The sequence below is a fragment of the Mya arenaria genome, chromosome 10 (assembly GCF_026914265.1).
Source record: "Mya arenaria isolate MELC-2E11 chromosome 10, ASM2691426v1".
Taxonomy (NCBI): domain Eukaryota; kingdom Metazoa; phylum Mollusca; class Bivalvia; order Myida; family Myidae; genus Mya; species Mya arenaria.
This window is the reverse complement of record NC_069131.1, coordinates 584594-603502: the sequence shown is the minus strand read 5'-3', so window position 1 is coordinate 603502 and position 18909 is coordinate 584594. Positions and strand designations below refer to the sequence as shown.

Here is an 18909-nt window from a genome sequence, read left to right as displayed (position 1 = left end):
ACTGTATCCAACGGTTAATCTGTTCGCTTTTTATCTAATAAGAGATGATGCTTTGTGTATTAAAATATTTCTAATATACACTTGTTTAGAGAACCAAACATATGTTATTTACATTATAGCCTTTGAAATTTCAATACAGTTTAGGAACGAATGCACGTGCGTAAATGACTTGTTATTCTCCAGTAATTCTATAACATAATGGCCACACGCATATTGTATGGTATTTATTTCAAATTTTGTATGAATATGAATTATACGAAAACAATAAAACAATTGGTTTAAAAATAAATATTTTGATTTAAACCGTTTGTTTCTTTAAAAAGTTGTTTATCAAACGAAACTATACATATAATCCTTATAATGGTAAACGGAAGTTTTTTTTCAAAATATTAGAACCTTCCCATCTGTCATTCAAACATTTTGTTTTGTATACTGTTTTGTGGTTGTTCGTGGAAAAGTGACTGGACATAGCTGCACCAAACTAAGGTTTTAATTATACGGAGAATTGACTTGTGAACATGGCCAGTGGAATAGAAAATACCGACAATAAGGTCGCACCGACCGATTTGGACAGCGAGTTCAATGATGAAATAGTGACCTGCAGCCATTGTTGGAGAGAGGCTAAACGTTCTTCGGGAGAAACAAGCATGTCAGAGGCTTTACTTCAGGAAGTAAGCTTTACTAACAGACACATTATGTAACGATTTACCTATTACTTATACATGTACTTTCTGAGTCACACACTATTTTTTATTCCGCAGTACACAGTTATAAGAACAATTAAACAGTATTTAATGAAAAACGAACTGGTGATTTGAATGAAACGCTACAATAATCTATATATGGCTGTATTCAATAACTAACACAAGACAATAAACAACAAAAATAAATAAATAATAAAAAAACAATCCTACATGACCTCCATGATTGGTGAAAACTGACTCAAGTCAACGCCTTATTGACTCACTTAACCCGCGCACAACGTTTATGTGAATGCCGTCCCTCTCTTCCTGAAAATCAAGTGGCATTTAGCGATCCTTTTACGTTGCGTGGCTGCTGCGAACACTGACGTCTGACGTAAACGACGTCCAAGGACACATATGTTCTATTGGGTAGCAGTCAGGTTAGACACCAATCTCATTAAAATCATATCGTGACATTCACTTCATTTCATTACGTTATGAAAGTTTCATCAAAACGACACCATTCTGAGCATACGAATTTGCTATATTTTGTAAAATTGCCATATACTCACAGCTTAATTCGGCCATGACGTTTGGAGAAAACTTCAGCTTCGTGTCTGCCTTCGACGCAACGAGCAATTTCATTGGCTAGTAGAGAGGTCAATCTGAGGTGACCCCTTACGCGAAGTCCTCAGATCCACAAAGCGTAACGTTGTGAAGCGTGTATTGTGGATCTAATTTTAATGAGAATGGTTAGACACAGGGCCACTGGAGAGTCTATACGCCGTAAACGTTGAAAAAGTTTCTGGCAAGCCTTGCTGTATGCGGACGTGCGTTGAATTGCTGAAATATTGACTCAGGGCGTTGACGTACCATAGGCACGACTATCGGTTCAACAATCTGGTCTATGTACTCTCGTACAGTCACTTGGTCACTTAGACTAAATAGATGTCAAATTTGAATGAGTGATTGATTGCGTCCATACCGTTACACAACCGCCACTCAAATTGTTATATTGCTAAACGCAGTCATGTGTATTGCGTTCCTGACGCATCTGTTTTATGCATCCGTGAGCGTTCGGTAGATTTAATCGTGATGCATCACTAAGTATCGAGAAACGCTATCGACGAGCACGATTGTCGACCGCCCACTAACGTCGAACTTGACCGTGACGTTGCGTGAAAATCGCGATACGGTCTCCTGCAGTGTATGCCCCGTCCTGCTATTGCCTAGACTTGTTAAGAGCTTAGATAACGTTGTCATTTGAAATGCAGCAACAAATATATAAGGAATTAAAATTGAGTGTGTTGAATTGATAAACATATCACATGATTCATATAAATTAAGGAAGGTATTACGTTGTTTCTTACTTAAAGGACCATCTCATAAAAGAATTTAAACACTTCTCAATCCTTCAATTAATCTAAAAGCTGCACTCTCACAGGTCGACAGTTTTTGGGTTTTTTTTTAGTTTTTGTCTCAGAATCAGCAGATTTTGGCATCAAACGTTCAATTCAGTCATTTAGAATAACTCACAAAAGAACAGATCTCAATTGATTGGAAATCTGTCGAAAATTAAATATTTCTCAGAGCGTTAGATGCCAAAAAAGCATTGATTTTCGAGCCAAAATATAACAAATGGCGATCTAATCTTTCTTCAGCAGTCTTGAATTACTGATTTCCAAACATATATGCAAAATTGGCACATTCAAAGGCAAAAATTTAAAAAAAGTTGTCAAAACGGTAAATATGTGAGCGTGCAGCTTTAAAGTACACTGGGAAGTAAAGTTGCGATCTCCTAAGTCGTAGAAGTAATTATGTTTCTTAACGATTTCCCGACAAAGTATACTCATTAAAAACTACGATATGAACAGTTAAGAGACCATGAAAAAGAACTCCGCGTCCGTGATTCTAGAACTGTCTTTTAACATGTTCATCATGTTTGCTGACATGCACGGGATGATTCTTAGCCACGCCGTCCCAAGCCATATGACCGTAAATGCAGATTACTATAGCAAGGTAGGATTATTTCTTTTATACTTGATAATAAGTTGTTATTCAATTTTTGAGTTTTGATATAAATATCACTATGTGGTTCAAATATTTCCTCATGTTTGAAGTAAAAACTATTTAATTGCTATAAGTAGTCAGAGATGCCTCTTGAGATCAGATTGACCTACATTTTTTCTTCTTTATCTATATAAAGCGGCCATTTTGGATTGAGGGAAAAATGAGTCGTGTTTTGAGACCGCTCTTGCGTAACCGGATCGAACCGGCGCAGACGAATACCGACGTTATTGCAGACGATGCTTTTTCCACGTTATACCAAATAGTACATACCGCCCGGGTTAAATTTATTAAAGCAAACGAATTGTCTTTATGAGTTTAGTAGGATAACGGACGTTATTTTTAATGTTTAACTGCGTAGGGATATTTATTTTGCGGAGCTGCTTAAATCAGCATAGCGAGGTTAAGTATGTATTATATTCATAACGAGTTTCAGTATGTCCGCATCTTATAGCAAACGGCAGAGTAACATGTTCAGACGTGTTTATCTATTTCAGAGTGTTGTGCAATCGTTTTCATTTAATAACCATGTTAGTAAATAGTAAACTTCATTCATACTGCAGACACCAAACAGTCAACATCAGCTCTTTATACACTGCGCTTTTACCTATATTTTATCTGAGTGCCCTAAATGTAAACTTCATTGCTACATCGGACATTGAGCGTTAAACATCTAACAGCGAGGAAAGACGTCTTTTGGTAAGTGCACAAGTATTTTATCAATTGTACAAATCGTCCAATCAGAAACCAGCATGTTATAGGATAGTAAACAATTCGTTCAGTCGCTGTTTAACCATCATAGAGTTAACATAGGTATTTTAGTAAAGCGTTTAAACCACTTATTAAAGGTAGTGTTTACAAGCAGACGATACACTGCTCAATGACAATGTATTTGGTATTACCAATGTAAACAGAGTCTGACTCAATACAGGTAGTTTATGTATGGCTCGGAAAGATAGATTCCTTATTTCAAGTTATTAGGTGTAACTTTATAAATCAATGCATTGAGTCTCATGGAAAACAAAGATATAACAGTTTAAGCATTTATTTACAGCATATTTATAATACATAACATACACTACATATTTACAACAGTATATGGTATACATTCATGATATACATACAGTATTTAATATAACAAATTACCTATTCATCTTAATCACTCGCTTTAATCCAACTGTTGAATTTACGAGGGTAGAACTTCCATTTGACAAAATACTGTCGATTTAGTCCTTTGCCTTTCGTTTTCAATATTTTCTCAATTTTGAATGTACTGTTTGGATCGTACGAGATTCTCTGTAGCTCACTTTGATAAAATGTTCCTTTAATATCTTCATCTTGTAAATCACGTAGTCTATTAACAGGTAGTGTTCCTCTGTGGTAACGTTTATACACTCTAAACACTTGGCCACTAAATGTCTCGTCATACGCTCGAGTAAACGCAGTTTTCAGATGACTGATGCGAACGTAGGCGCCAATTTTAAATTTGAAAGGTTTAAGTTTCTTCTTTCTGGTGCTTTGGTTTTGTGAAAAATACGTTGCGAGTCGCACAGTTTCTTGATTGGTGTCTTTCACGTCCACAGGTCTCATCCCAATGGTTCGATGATAGGTGTGATTATAAATCTGCAAAATCTTGCAACACCGGTAAATATGTGGCCGTTTCCTTATACGAAAAATAGCGCATAAGGCGAGTCTTGATGGTAAGAATAGCTCTTTCAGATGTGGAAGCCTTGGTTTCGTTTTGGGTCGGAAAATATCGAACTTCTTCTTTCTTCATGAGATCTTGGACCTTTTTGGATCTAAATTCCTGACCTGAAAAAATAAAAGAACATGTACAGTATTCTGGCAACACCAAAACTATTGTCTATTTAACAACTGTTTTTAAATTTTAACTAATAATGAGTAAGGAAACATACCTTTATCAGTAATTAGTTTTGCAGGGGATCGTTCTGAAGAATCGAATATCTTTTGAAAGGCTTTAGCCACTTCCTCCCCGGTCTTGTATTTTAGCGGCTGTAACCACACGTACTTGGAGAATGTATCGATCACCAACAAGATGTATTTGAAACCTTGGTTCCAATCGGCAAATTTTACCATGTCGATTAAATCGGCCATCCATAGATCGTCTTTACCGGCGCTCACGACATGATTTCTTTGAAAGCGTCTTCTAACCGGTTTATGAAGACCGTATGATTCCTGGTCGTGTAAGAAACGTCGTATTCGGTGCATGCCGATGTTAAATTTTCCTTCATTTTTCACCACTTTGTAAAGTTTCTGCGGTCCCGCAAATGCTGCTGCGTGTTCAGTGTTATAATATATATTCTTTAAATATTCCTTCCAATCATCCATGTTCACCGTGCAGTGTCCACAACAAATGAACATTCAAAAATAATCGTATCTATTTATACTGCCTCCTCCTCGCTGACGTCAGTTTCATCCCCACTTTCTTCGGATAATGCCACATCGAATAAATCCTCAAAATATTTCTTGTGCTTTTTTACAACCTTTGATACCGCGGAAGTGGTGCTATGTCCCTTCGAAATCATTTTGTCTATTTGTGACATAATTTTCTTGTGCATGTCACTGTTTCCGAGCGGAAGAATATATCGATCGATCAAAGATTCGTATATATCCAAAAAAAACTTTTCGTCATTGGGTTGTATGCTCTCATCAGCTAATTCCCGCGCTTTGTTACTGTCCTCGCCATTGTCTATAAATTATTCCACCACACGGGTATCTCTTGCTCGCTATCGCTTATATCATCGTGGGGGCGTTTCTTAGACTCCCTGTGTTCGGGACACCAACCATTTTTAACGTGTCTCTGCACGTCATGCGTGGTATCAAATAACTGCCCACAATCGTCGCAAGCTTGTCCTTTATCCATATTTTCTGGCTCTTCCGCGATGTTATCCGTCTGAGTACTCGTTGATAAATGACCAGTATCTCGCAAATTTGCCTCATTTATAGTTTTTTCACCGGTCACGTGACTGATTGCATTCCATTTCGTTGATGAACCGCATTTCAATCTTGCATTTTCTGGGGTAAACGGCTTTAAATCCACCAATAAATGTCCGTAAGGATACTTCGTAGCCTTTGAAAACTGTTTCATGAATAGGTCAGATTGCCCGGGATACATTTGTCTGGCCAATGTCATCACTGATTGTTTATCCACGGGGTTATTAAATAGGACTAAATAATGGCTATTTCGGCGCTGAGTCGGGTCTTTGTTGCCAAATAAATTCTGGTTGATTGAAATCACGGATAAAGACCTGTGGTGGGAACCCTCTGTGAATAAATCTGTGACCCGCTTGTCCCTGCCAGCTTCGGAGAATAAATCGTCCAATATCAACAAGTTATTGATTCTCGAATTAAAGAAATCATCGTCTTCCAGATCGGTGGGAATGCCTTGAATAAACTCCACTCTCGGTAACACGGTCTCCTTGATAATCGAGTACAATGGCTGCCATCTTTTATATAGCCAAACTACGCGCTGAACGTTTGGCGTTATTTTTGTGTTATGATTTTGCAGCAAATCACTAACCATCGTCGTTTTTCCACAAGCTGTTGGCCCAGAGATCATCATAGTAAATGGATGTTGAAATACAGCATTATTGCTGTCTTCTGATGGCTGCGGTAGTGGTGGCGGCGGAGAAGTTTGTATATTAACTGTATGTGAGGGCGGGAATAGTGGCGGCGCTCCTCCATGCGCTCCTTGTGCTCCTAAATGCGCGCCTCCATGTGCTCCTAAATGCGCTCCTATATGCGCTCCTATACGCTCATGCTCTCCTGAAACTTCTACATGCGCTCTTATGCGCTTATGCGCTCCTCTATGCGCTCTTATGCGCTCATGCGCTCCTAAATGCGCTCCTGGGTGGGGGTAAATCTCTTCATAATGGAACTGTTTCTGGTGTCTTAACATATTGTATCTACTGCAAAACGATTTGTTACACACTGGGCAAGTAATATTATCCATGTTGACTCTTTCGAAGCTTTCTTACTAATGACGCGATACTGTTTATCACCCTTATTTATACCAAGTTTCAACTAATCAAATGCTTTCATCCAATTCTTAAAGAGTATAAAACGCATGTAGTTATCAGAAAAAAATCAGTTATATTCTGTGAGTCGAAACGATAAGACAGATATTTGGAATAATACAGTGGTAAAAATAATATTTTTATGTTGTCTCGCCTGGGTTTTGTAGTCTCGCCTGGGTTTTTTGTAGTCTCGCCTGGCTTTTATTGTCTCGCCTGGTGTCTTAATATTTTGTTTTGTAAAACAAGAAACAAATGCTGAAAAATATGTTTTGTATTTGATGTATATAAACTCGAGACTAATATAACGAGTTTATTCTTTTTTCAGGACATGGCAGTTCACGCGTGCGAAGAGTGCGGGGCTAACTTCCCGAAATTGAGTCAACTACTCAAACATAGACGAGTGCAAAATCACTGGAAGCACAAGTGCGAGTCGTGTAAAAAGTCGTTTTCAAGAAAACAGAACTTTGATCGACATATGGCGAGACACAAGGATGAAAGAAACCAGCACTGTCCAGAATGCCTCAAAGTCTTTAGGAGGGAAGATGCTCTAAACGAACATTTGCGCCAAGAGCATGGCTGGACAGGTGGAGCAAAACGACAACATACCGACCAGGAAGGTGGTGGGGCAGCTAAGCGAAGAAAGTTGGACGAAGAAGACCCGAAAACATTTTATAACATTGAGAAAGTAGCTGAACGAAAAATAGAAAAATTCAAAACAATGGCAACGTACTACAAAGTGTTTATGAAAGACTTAGAAGTAGAAGGACTGTCAAATATTTTGAAAACATTGAAACAGATTTTCCGGTCCATACTCGATACCATTACCGAGGACATACCCGAGACGGATCTAGTACGGATATCCATCGACAATCCGGAGTTAGATTTCCCCATCACGCTCGAATTTATGCGGCGCGGCGAACTGACAGTGGACAAAATATAATCGCAAATTGAACGAGTGCTCCAATCTTGCCAGCAGTTTGTCGTAGACGAAGCGTTTCGCATTGACATTGTGCATGTCCAAAATCCTTCTGGAAAAGGGTATAAAAGAAAGCCATTTGTAGATTTAAACAAAATGCTACAAAACAAACGTAGTGTGATACAGATAAAGAACAATGACGAACTATGTTGTGCACGCGCCATTATAACAGCGATTGCGCAAATAGAGAATCATCCACAGTGGAACAGCATAAGGCTGGGTCGTGCGATACAGGGACAACTTGCAGAGACTTTGCATCAAAAGGCGGGTGTTCCATTACAAAGATGTGGCATTGAAGAAGTGAAGAAATTCCAAGCTGTATTACCCAACTATCAAATCCATGTGTTGTCAAAGGAGCACTTCAATGGTATTATATATGACGGCGTGGAAGGCGGTGAACCCATTTATCTCTATTATCACGATCAACATTTTGACGTTATCACCAAGATGACTGGATTTTTAAACCGAAGTTACTTCTGTGAAAGTTGTAAGAAGGGTTATTCTAACAAAGAGAAACATTATTGTAACAATCCATGTGTTTACTGCCACCAGTTACATTCAGAGGAAGAGGACAAATGGACATTTTGTTCCAAATGTAACAGGAATTTCAAGAGTGACGTGTGTTTTAAAATGCATTTAAAGACAAGTGATGCGGGCAAAAGTACGTGTAATACTTACTTCAAATGCGAGAATTGTGACCAAACTATTAATATGGATAGACACAAGAAAGCGCATGTGTGTCATGAAGTTTATTGCAAAACTTGCAAGGATTTTGTCACAGAAGACCACATGTGTTATATGCAGCCAGTAATAGAAAATACTTCGTCATGCGAACGGAACAAAATTAAAAAGGACAAGGTTGCTTCATACATATTTTTCGATTTTGAGTGTACGCAGGACGAACGATTGCAATGTGAACAAGGATACACTAAAGGACAGAATGGCAAATGCGGGAACTGCAATAAGTCTTGGTGCGGTTCTTTTGAACACAGACCGAACTTTTGTGTCGCCCAGAAAGTATGTGGAAAATGTCTGCAAAACCCAGTATCACCACAGTCAACTTGCCACGCATGTGGTAAAAATGAACAAGTGTTTCGAGGAACGGAGACTACAGATAACTTTTGCAAGTGGCTGTTCTCAGAGGAAAATGCAGGAGCCACTGTCATTTGTCACAATTTTAAAGGGTATGACAGCTATCCTATTCTCCAATATCTCCATGACAATGCCGTCCTGCCGAAAGTGATTACGACCGGCTCCAAGTACATGTCGATCGAGGTACCTTGCTGTAACATTCGGATGATAGATTCCCTTAACTTCATCCCAATGGCACTTGCTGCTATGCCGGGGTCTTTTGGTGAAACAGAATTGGCCAAAGGGTACTTTCCGCATTTGTTTAATCGTAAGGAAAACCAACAAGTTATATTACCCTGCCTACCGGACCTCAAGTATTACACGCCGGACAGCATGAAGCCAGAGGCTAGACAAGCTTTCCTGAACTGGTATACCGAAAACAAAAACACCGTGTTTGACTTTCAGAAAGAAATCTTACGTTACTGCCGATCCGATGTGGACATTTTAAGAAAGTGTTGCCTGAAGTTCAGGTCTTTGCTTATGGACTTAACCAAAAAGGGGGACAATAAAGGAATAGATCCTTTTGAGAAGTGCATTACGATTGCTTCAGCATGCAATCTCGTGTTTAGGACAAACTTTCTTGCTCACGAGAGCATAGCTATTATTCCACCACACGGGTATCGACCGGAAGAAAAACAGTCTGTAATGGCTTACCAATGGTTAGCATACATCTCACACCAAAATGAAATTAACATTCAGCACGGTAGAAACTATGGTGAGAAACAGATAGGCCCATACAAGGTAGACGGCTATTACGAAGAAAATGGCGACAAAGTAGTACTCGAGTTTCATGGGTGCTTCTGGCACGGGTGTCCAAAATGTTTTTCCAAGACAACACTTAACCCAGTCAGCAACCTAAGCATGGGTGAATTGTACAACAGAACGATGGAAAAGAGAGCATTTATTGAGGAACAGGGTTTCAAATATGAATGTAAATGGGAGTGTGATTTCAAGAAAGAAATGGATACAAATGATGAAATGAAAGACTTTATTCATGCTTTGGAATTTGTAAGCCCATTAGAACCACGAGATGCTTTCGTTGGTGGACGAACGGAAGCTTTTAAATTGTATGAAGAAGCTACCGCCGATAAACAAATAAAGTACTACGATGTTACATCACTTTACCCCTGGGTAAACAAAACGGGGAAAATACCTCTGGGACATCCACAAATTATAACAGAAAACTTTCAAAATATTTCCGCGTATGAAGGCCTCATTAAATGCAAGGTTTTGCCACCTAAATCTCTCCACATACCCGTCTTACCTATGAAGTGTAATGGAAAGCTGATGTTCAGTTTATGTCGCCTGTGCACTGAGACCTATCAACAAGAGAAATGTCTTCACAGTGACACTGAGAGAGCGTTCGTTGGTACCTGGGTTACCGATGAGGTAAAAGAAGCCGTGGCACAAGGATACACCATAGAACATATCTATGAAGTGTGGCACTTTGATGAGGTTTCCCAGTATGATCCAGAGACAAAACAGGGTGGCCTTTTCACCGAGTATGTAAATACATTCCTCAAAATAACACAGGAGGCGAGTGGTTGGCCAGACTGGTGCGTGAATGAGGAAACAAAACAAAGATATATTAAAGAGTACTACGAGAAAGAAGGCATTCTACTCGAATATTGTAAAATCGTTAAGAATCCAGGGTTGCGTTCACTAGCCAAGTTAATGCTTAATTCTTTTTGGGGAAAGTTTGGACAGCGAACAAATCTCACGCAATCATCCTATATATCTGACCCTCTTGAATTCTTCGATATGATGACTAGTGACCAACAAAAGGTGAAAAATATACACTTTGTCAACAATGAATCTGTCAAACTAGAATGGGTGTACAACGATGACTTTGTAGAGCCCTCCGCAAGAACCAATGTCATAATTGCGGCATACACCACATCACAAGCTCGATTAAAGCTCTACAGTTATTTGAAGCCTTTGGATACACGAATGACCTACTGAGACACTGATTCGTTGGTGTTTACAACACGCCCGGGGGAATGGGAGCCCCCTCTCGGTGATTATTTGGGAGATCTACCTGACGAGGTGCCAAGAAATACCATCACAGCGTTCGTTACTGGCGGGCCAAAAAATTACGCGTATTCCCTTAGGCATCCGACAAAAAACGGACACACTTCAATTTGCAAAGTGCGGGGCATTACTCTGAACTTTAAAAATTCGCTAGATATCAATTTTCAAACGGTTAAAGACATGGTCACTGGAAAGGGCAATGTTTGTGTGACGGTGATAGACGAAAACAAAATAGCAAGAAACCCCTCGACAGGACATATCATAACTAAACGAGAAAATAAAGACTATAAGATCGTGTTCGATAAACGTGTCATTGGAAAAGAATACCTAACACATCCATATGGATATTAAATTATGAAATACCTTTGCTGTACATGTACATATCAAGTAATTGTATTATAATTTCATATTGTTTATAACGTTTTATGTGTCACATTGTTATTACATTTAATGTGTTGTCATATAAATGGTAAAATGCCTTGTTTTAATGTTGCTATATAATGTTATGCATATATGTAAATAAAAATATTAAAATGATTCAAGTTTTGTTCAATTCACTGATTTGCAAATGTTTACTTCCTGAAGCGATAGAGCATGTTAACCTCATTTGACCTCAATACAATAATAAACACCACCAACAGAATGAGTTTTAGCCTAGTTCTCACGTATGTACATTCCTGAGCGATGAAGTGTTAACCTGACCAAGTTGGTAGTTTACTATCGTTCACCGCTGATTTAAGCGGTTAGTTATCTGTTGTACGTTGTATCTTATTCAAGTTTGACAGTATTATTGATTATGCTTTAATAAAGAGGATTGCACAATCGATTGAAATACATAAACATGTATGGACATGTTGAAACTCGTTATGAATATAATACATACTTAACCTCGCTATGCTGATTTAAGCAGCTCCGCAAAATAAATATCCCTAAGCAGTTAAACATTAAAATAACGTCCGTTATCCTACTAAACTCATAAAGACAATTCGTTTGTTTTAATAAATTTAACCCGGGCGGTATGTACTATTTGGTATAACGTGGAAAAAGCATCGTCTGCAATAACGTCGGTATTCGTCTGCGCCGGTTCGATCCGGTTACGCAAGAGCGGTCTCAAAACACGACTCATTTTTCCTTCAATCCAAAATGGCCGCTTTATATAGATAAAGAAGGAAAAATGTAGGTCAATCTTATCTCAAGAGGCATCTCTGACTACTATTAAGCACTTTATGTACCCCTTATTAATTTTAAATGAACAAATATTATGTGTTTTTTTTTTAAATATGTGATAAAATACTTTTTATCTAACGTAATTTTGTAAGTTGCATATAGCGAATCGTTTCTTGTCACACTTATTATCACACGTAATGTCTTTTTCACTTGAACAGGTACTCCGCCGGGACCTCGTGCACGCATTGCAGAAAAAGAGACCGGGGATTCCCCTCGAGAATTTCATTTTGCATATGGACAATGCATCGTTCCATACTACATAGACGACACGTTTCGAGAAAATTTCACACCCACCATATTCCCCAGGTTTGGCACCTTTTGATTTTGCCATCTTCCCGGCAATTAAAACACAATTAAAAGGAAATCGTTTCGATTCGCTGACAGATCTACGCACGGCAACATCACAAATTATCAAACAAAATGACTCTGAGTGGTATAGGGACATATTCTGACATCAATGGATTCATCACCACCAACGGTGCATCCAGTGTGACGGCGATTATTTTGAAAAAAACTAGGATGACGTCGATTACGCTGTTAACGTCATTCCAATGCATCCGGCGCGCGCCGGGTCTGCGTTAGTGACCTTGTTCAGAGCCCTGTAACTTTTGCAACATACGTACAATTTTCATGAAATTGTCAGTGTTTGTAGCGGATACTATCCGCGTCTTGTTAATGTATATTTTGATGCATAAATATTAAACCATATTGGTTATGTGAGAACAATCCTGTTTATTTTGGATCATCCCTCGTATTCCCGACGATTGTTTAATTATCGAATGTCACTGAATTATTTTCTTTCCAAAAAAATATTTTTGGATTTTTGTCTTGAGCCTATGGTTTTGAACGTTTATTTAATGACGCTGTCGGAAAATTCATCCAGTGAGGGTGATAGCCTTATTAGGTTGAGGTCATATTCATGACAGAATTTAACCGTGGGTAGAGCTACGCTTGTTCTTTAAAACGGATAAGTGTAATGCTCCCCTTTTAACGCCCCCCCCCCCGAAAGTTATGTTAACATTACATTGAAGTTTAAGACCAGTCTATTGACACCTTTGCCGAGTTCGTTGCTAGGTGATGAGCTCGCTAGGTGTAAACACATGGTCGGCAGTGGGGGTGGTAAGATCGTAACGTTAGCAATATTCAGCAAAATACTGGTTTAATTGATTTTCATCTGTTTTAACTAAAGCAGACAACTTCAAATATGTACTTTTCGCGTACATTTAATTACACAACTGTGTAGATCAACGGTCTGTCATATCTGGGAAAAGCACTGCTAAGACAAACATTTCATTATTCCAGCTTTAGTTTGAAAGGAATGATATATATACCTAACCCCATGCAAACATTCAGTGGGGAAACATGCAGGATTGCAAACAAAATGGAGGATTCAAAAGGAAAATTAATGATTCTGGTAGCAACTTTTCCCAGGCACAAGAAGTCGAGAGATAACCATCCAGTTTGAAAAAAAGAAGAGTTTATACATGCAGGCTCAGTTACAACATACCCATACAGGCCTTATTTGAAAAATACATAAACATTTGGATACGAATCTATCGTGCATTTGTAAACATTGCATCCTACCTTCAATCTGTTTTGATTTGTTATTTTCTAAAGTCTTTGAAGTATATTTATGTTTTTAAATTAAGATGCCAATCGAAGAATATGCTCTTCGCCACATACTGGATGTATACATTTCTCAAAATTTAAAGAAACAGTCCACTTACCAGACAAAAAGTGCTACCAGAATATTTTCCTTAAGAATCCGCCATTTGTTTGCGTTCGAAAATTGATCTCTCTCGTAATGTTTGCATCAATTTTTCGCACCGAGATAGATTAATTATTCCTTTCAAACTTAAGCTGGATTAAGAAAAGAATGAAAAGGTAACAAATGCCCCCCCCTACTAATACCTGGTACCTACGTTGACCTTTGAGCATTGCAATTTTTGTGCTGAAAATGGGGTAGATTTTTTCACCTGGTACCTAGGTTGCACCCGGAGCAATCTGTGTGCTGACAATGCTTCAAGGTATTTTTATCTGATACCTACGTTGGTATTCAAGAAATATAATTCGCGTGCTAAAAATAGTGCACGGTTTTTGTAACTTGTTTCTACGTTGATCTCGGAGCATTGAAATATGTGGACTGACAATATTCCAGTGTATTTTGTGTGTGTGTTTAACGTTATCCCCTAAGCATTGCAATCCGTTTGCTTACAAGGTGAAGGATATGTATAGCTAGTACCTACGTTGGCCTCTAAGATTTGCAATATGTGTGCTGAAAATGGTCACGGAAATTAGTATCGGGCACTTAAATTGGTTAGAGCATTACGAACTTAATGACATAAGAAGGCATGAAAATGGTGTTTTAAAGTGGTTGACTCATATTTGAACGTGATAAGTGTGCTAATGTTTGTTCAGTTTTAAATCACTTTCTTTGCGTTGTTTCCAATATAAAAGCGAAGAAGCCTGAGGAAAACAGTTTCTATAACGCCTAAGGAAGCCTTCCGATATGGCATAAATCATCGCTTTAGGAGCATACATTTCACTTTTCAGGGGCTCGAAAATGCTAAGAAAATATGTAGTTGTTTTGAAACGATGATTGACAAAGCACATATGAGAGAAAACCCAGGCCGCAAAGGTATGTGATTTATTATAATTTACTTTTTGATTAAAATATAGTAAAACACAGAAATAGGTTATGTAAAACTTGTTTTGGGCTCTTTCGTTCAGTTACTTTTGTGGCCTTGCATTGTGCCTTTAAGCAAGGTATATTCTTATACATGTGACTTCTGGGCTTGTTCCTTTTGGTTTGATTGTATTGGTGTAAATGCCGCAGACACACCACATTTGGTAACTACTGCGTTAAATCCCTATAACAAATCCTTTTCGGTTTTCAGATCGCCAAGACAGCGGCATTGGCTCTAAGGTAATACTCAGTTTTATGCACGGTGTACATATCACGCGGTTTTAACTTATCTAAAATCATTAGGAACGTGATGGCTATCACTCAAAATTAACAGTCCGACAAGATCGATTTTCACTCGTTTGTTGCCAGATGCACTTTTAAGCGACACATGTATGCTAGATTGTATGGTTAACAAGGGCACATTATTACTAAACACTGTAGTGTAGCGGAATGATTACTTTTAAAATGGCGCACAATTTGCTCGTCTGATTTTGTAGCTTCGTTCATATTGATTAACAAAAAAACATGTCCGCCCGCAAAATGTTCGAAATACGCAGCCATATTCTGTTTTAATATGGCTTAAAATAGCGTAGCATGTACGTCGTGTTTATAAAAAAAATATGCAGGCTTGTATGCTCATAGTTTCAAACAATGACTGCATCGTATCTTTAAAAAAATGTTGCATTAGGTACCCTGAATTTTATTCATCCGTCTGTAGATAGAGTTGGGATCTCTTATCATTGAACTACTTGGGGTTTTCCTATAAGTTTTATTATTATTTGTTTTATTATTAAGTTTCCTCGAGTTATAAGATTTACCTTTTACGTTTTTTCGTTATTCAGGATTGTTCTGAAAAGAGTCAGGTTTGTGCACGTAAACTGGTTTAAATCCCCAGTAAATTTACATCTTACTAACCGTTCCACGGCGGAACCTAACATTTCTTGATAAACATACCTAGATTTTTATATAGTCTATATGCACTGTGCTGTTTATGGAGTTTTCCTGTTGTCCCATGTTTCTGTTGCCATTAAACGGGGTTTATGTTTCAACTTTTGGCCACTGAGCTTGTTTCTGTAAATTTTCACATACATATTGTTCACGCAACGTTAACTTCTACTCTGTTATGACCTTACACTACTAATCTAAGGTACATTTCCATGCAGAGCTTGTTCTATGCAAGAGGTTAGCTTATTCTACTAAAGGCAAGCTAGTTCTATTAAAGATGCTCTAAATGCTTCCATTAGTATCCTGGCAATATGTCGTTTCGAAACTAAACTGTACTTATTGAGCATAATATATGTTCCTAACTAGCTCAAAACAAACATAAGACGTCAGCAAACGTTCGGCAAGACAAACTTAACCAAATATGCTATTGACTGGCTTTAATCGAACTTAGTAGGAACCAACCTGATTTGTTTTACTTATTTTCAAAATAACTTTTACCCACACATTCAAAACACTGTATGAACCCTTGGTTATATATGTTACACAGACCAACACGCTCCAAACACGATATACATCCTGGCCTCTATATGTTACACTGACGAACACACTCCAGTCTTGCTTATATGTGTACCATTGACACACACACACACATCAAAGCCTTGTGGCTATGCTTGACATTGACTTACAGACTCCAAACACTCTAAAAAAACATGCAACAGTATTTACTACTCTAAAAACCGGTCCGCAAACAAACAACCCTATTCATCAAAGAAGGAAATTACTGTTGAATAAATGAGATACAATTTTTGCAAATATACGCGTGTCACTTGATCAGTGTTAAAACCAAAATATGTATTATCATATCATTATCATTATGGTCTCGGCTTGGGGCAAAATATTTAGCCAGGGCTTTACCCAGTAATTATAGAAGGGCAAGGTGCTGCAGAAAAACGACACGGTGCTGAAATAGAAAAGGACATGTTGATTCAGTTGGTGAAGAACATGTTTCAACTACCAAATATATTAAGTTGTGTATGTCATGTATAGTCATATAAAATAAGTAATCTATCAAACACAAATGCTGGTCACCATGCGGGCGGAAGGGTGATACCAAAAATGATCAGAGTCCATCACCCTACTTGAACTCTTTAGTTAAATCTCTACTGAGGGAGACGCAAAGTCCGATAAAATTATGAGTTATAATAAATCAATGGTCCAGAGGTGAATACCTAGTTTATTTATCCAGATGTCCTGTGGTCGAATCCTGCTGCCTACCTAAACTTGCATTCTCTTTATATGTCTTTGTTTGTTTGTTTTCAATATAGAATTCATATCGTTTTCCTTTTTCTTTCGTCAATGATAAGCTTTGCAAATATATTTATATTCGATAATTTTAATACTACAATGAACAACTGTGGGCCTTTAGAAGCGTTTATTCTTTCACAAAACTAAGGAAATGTATATGCTATAACCTTTTTTCCCTCTTCGTTGTTTTCATTTTTGCCACTTCTATGTATTCGATTGTTCTACTATTTAGTTTTTGTAAGTCGATATCGTGCTAACTTTTATTTCTTCTGTCTAAATCTGACTCATTCCTAAAACAAATAAAGCAATCAAATCGAGTTGTTATAGATATATCTTAAAAAAGTGCGGTAAACGGCAGTATTGCAAAAGATACTTATTTAAATAGAACTTTTTATTTTAAACAACAACTAATTTTATAATTGTTCATTGTCTAAAATTTACACATATTTGTTATCTAGACATGCAGAAGTTTGTTATGCATATAATTTTATATACCAACAGGCCATTGGAAATGGTTCCAAAATATTTCAGAGAACAGAACAATGATTTGAATTAAACCTTTCATTTACGGTTTCCTACCAAGTTAACGTATACAAACAAATTTCTCAATAGAAATAACCCATACTATGAAACATAATCGTCAACGACAACATAATTATCAAATAGGTTACGTTTTCAGACATCCTTAGAGATCATTCATCCAACAGACGACACTGCGGAATTTGGCTCCCGCCTTTCTGCCAGTCATGTGGTGGCAACCAGCATGTCACGTGCATGCATTACACTGGATGTAAGTTATTGTACTGGTTTTTTAAGGTGTAATAGCCCTAATATCAAACATGATTAAAATCTCATTTCTTATAGTACAGTGTAGATACTCTTTCTTTAAACACAACCCTTATTGGTCATTTTCCAATAAAAAATGCACAGGAATCTTGACATCCTGCTGTGTCACCAGGGCAATAAACAGGGGATGTACAGCAGGGGATTAACATAACAGACATTCCATAAACTAGGCCTTAAAATGAACAATGATTCAATGCAAACGTTTGACAAGAGGTCATTTTAAGAGTGTGACATCATGCTGCAATGAATTTAAACTTCATTTTCGCCACTAACGATTTATAGCTCACAGTATTTGATAAGGCCAGCCAGCCAACTCAGACAGGAAGTTTATCTCTAGTAGCTGGTGCTGTACCATCCTCACAATGCTACATGTACATCTTTCAATATATATTTACAACACATGCAATTTTGTCGTTCTAAATAACATTGCAAAGAGTAAAAAATTAAGATTCATAAATATAAATCATTCTTTTTTATCAACCTATTTGCTTTCAGCCTAAAGCTGGTTATGGAAGAAACATCAATTATTTTTGTTCTCCTTTTTTCAGGAAAAGGAAGAACCGACGGAATAATAATTTCCGGCACTACATCTAACACTTAATATCATTTCATCTTTATACTGTAAGACTCGTAGACGTTCTTCATGATACATGTAGCTTAATACATGTTGAGACAAATTCGTGTTGAACTTTCAAAATCCGTTTCACTTCCTAGTAGTTTCAAAAGTGTTTATCTACCTATAGTACAGGGGGAAACTGCAAACATATATTCAAACTACACTATTGTAAATCGTAGATGTCATTAATGTCATTAATACATATTATTTTCTGAATTGATATCGTCATAACTACTGTTTGCAATCGAAGTTATTGAAAAGTTGTACCGCCCAACCCGCGGCTTCGATCAGTCAGTTTCAATACTTCAAAGAGTTTCGTCTTTCATCTCGACGTGCTTGCTAGAGACACTCAAAGTTGC

At 37.7% G+C, this 18909-nt stretch overlaps 1 protein-coding gene across 1 annotated transcript; it reads left to right on the top strand.

Annotated features, from left to right (window-relative positions):
- The first annotated feature begins 419 nt into the window (after nt 1-419).
- LOC128205908 (uncharacterized) lies at nt 420-18506 on the top strand. Its single transcript, XM_052907965.1, has 5 exons — nt 420-671; nt 14706-14790; nt 15050-15078; nt 17768-17878; nt 18483-18506. The coding sequence occupies exons 1-5, from the start codon at nt 519-521 to the stop codon at nt 18504-18506; spliced, it is 402 nt and encodes a 133-aa protein (XP_052763925.1). The 5' UTR covers nt 420-518.
- The last annotated feature ends 403 nt before the right edge of the window (nt 18507-18909 follow it).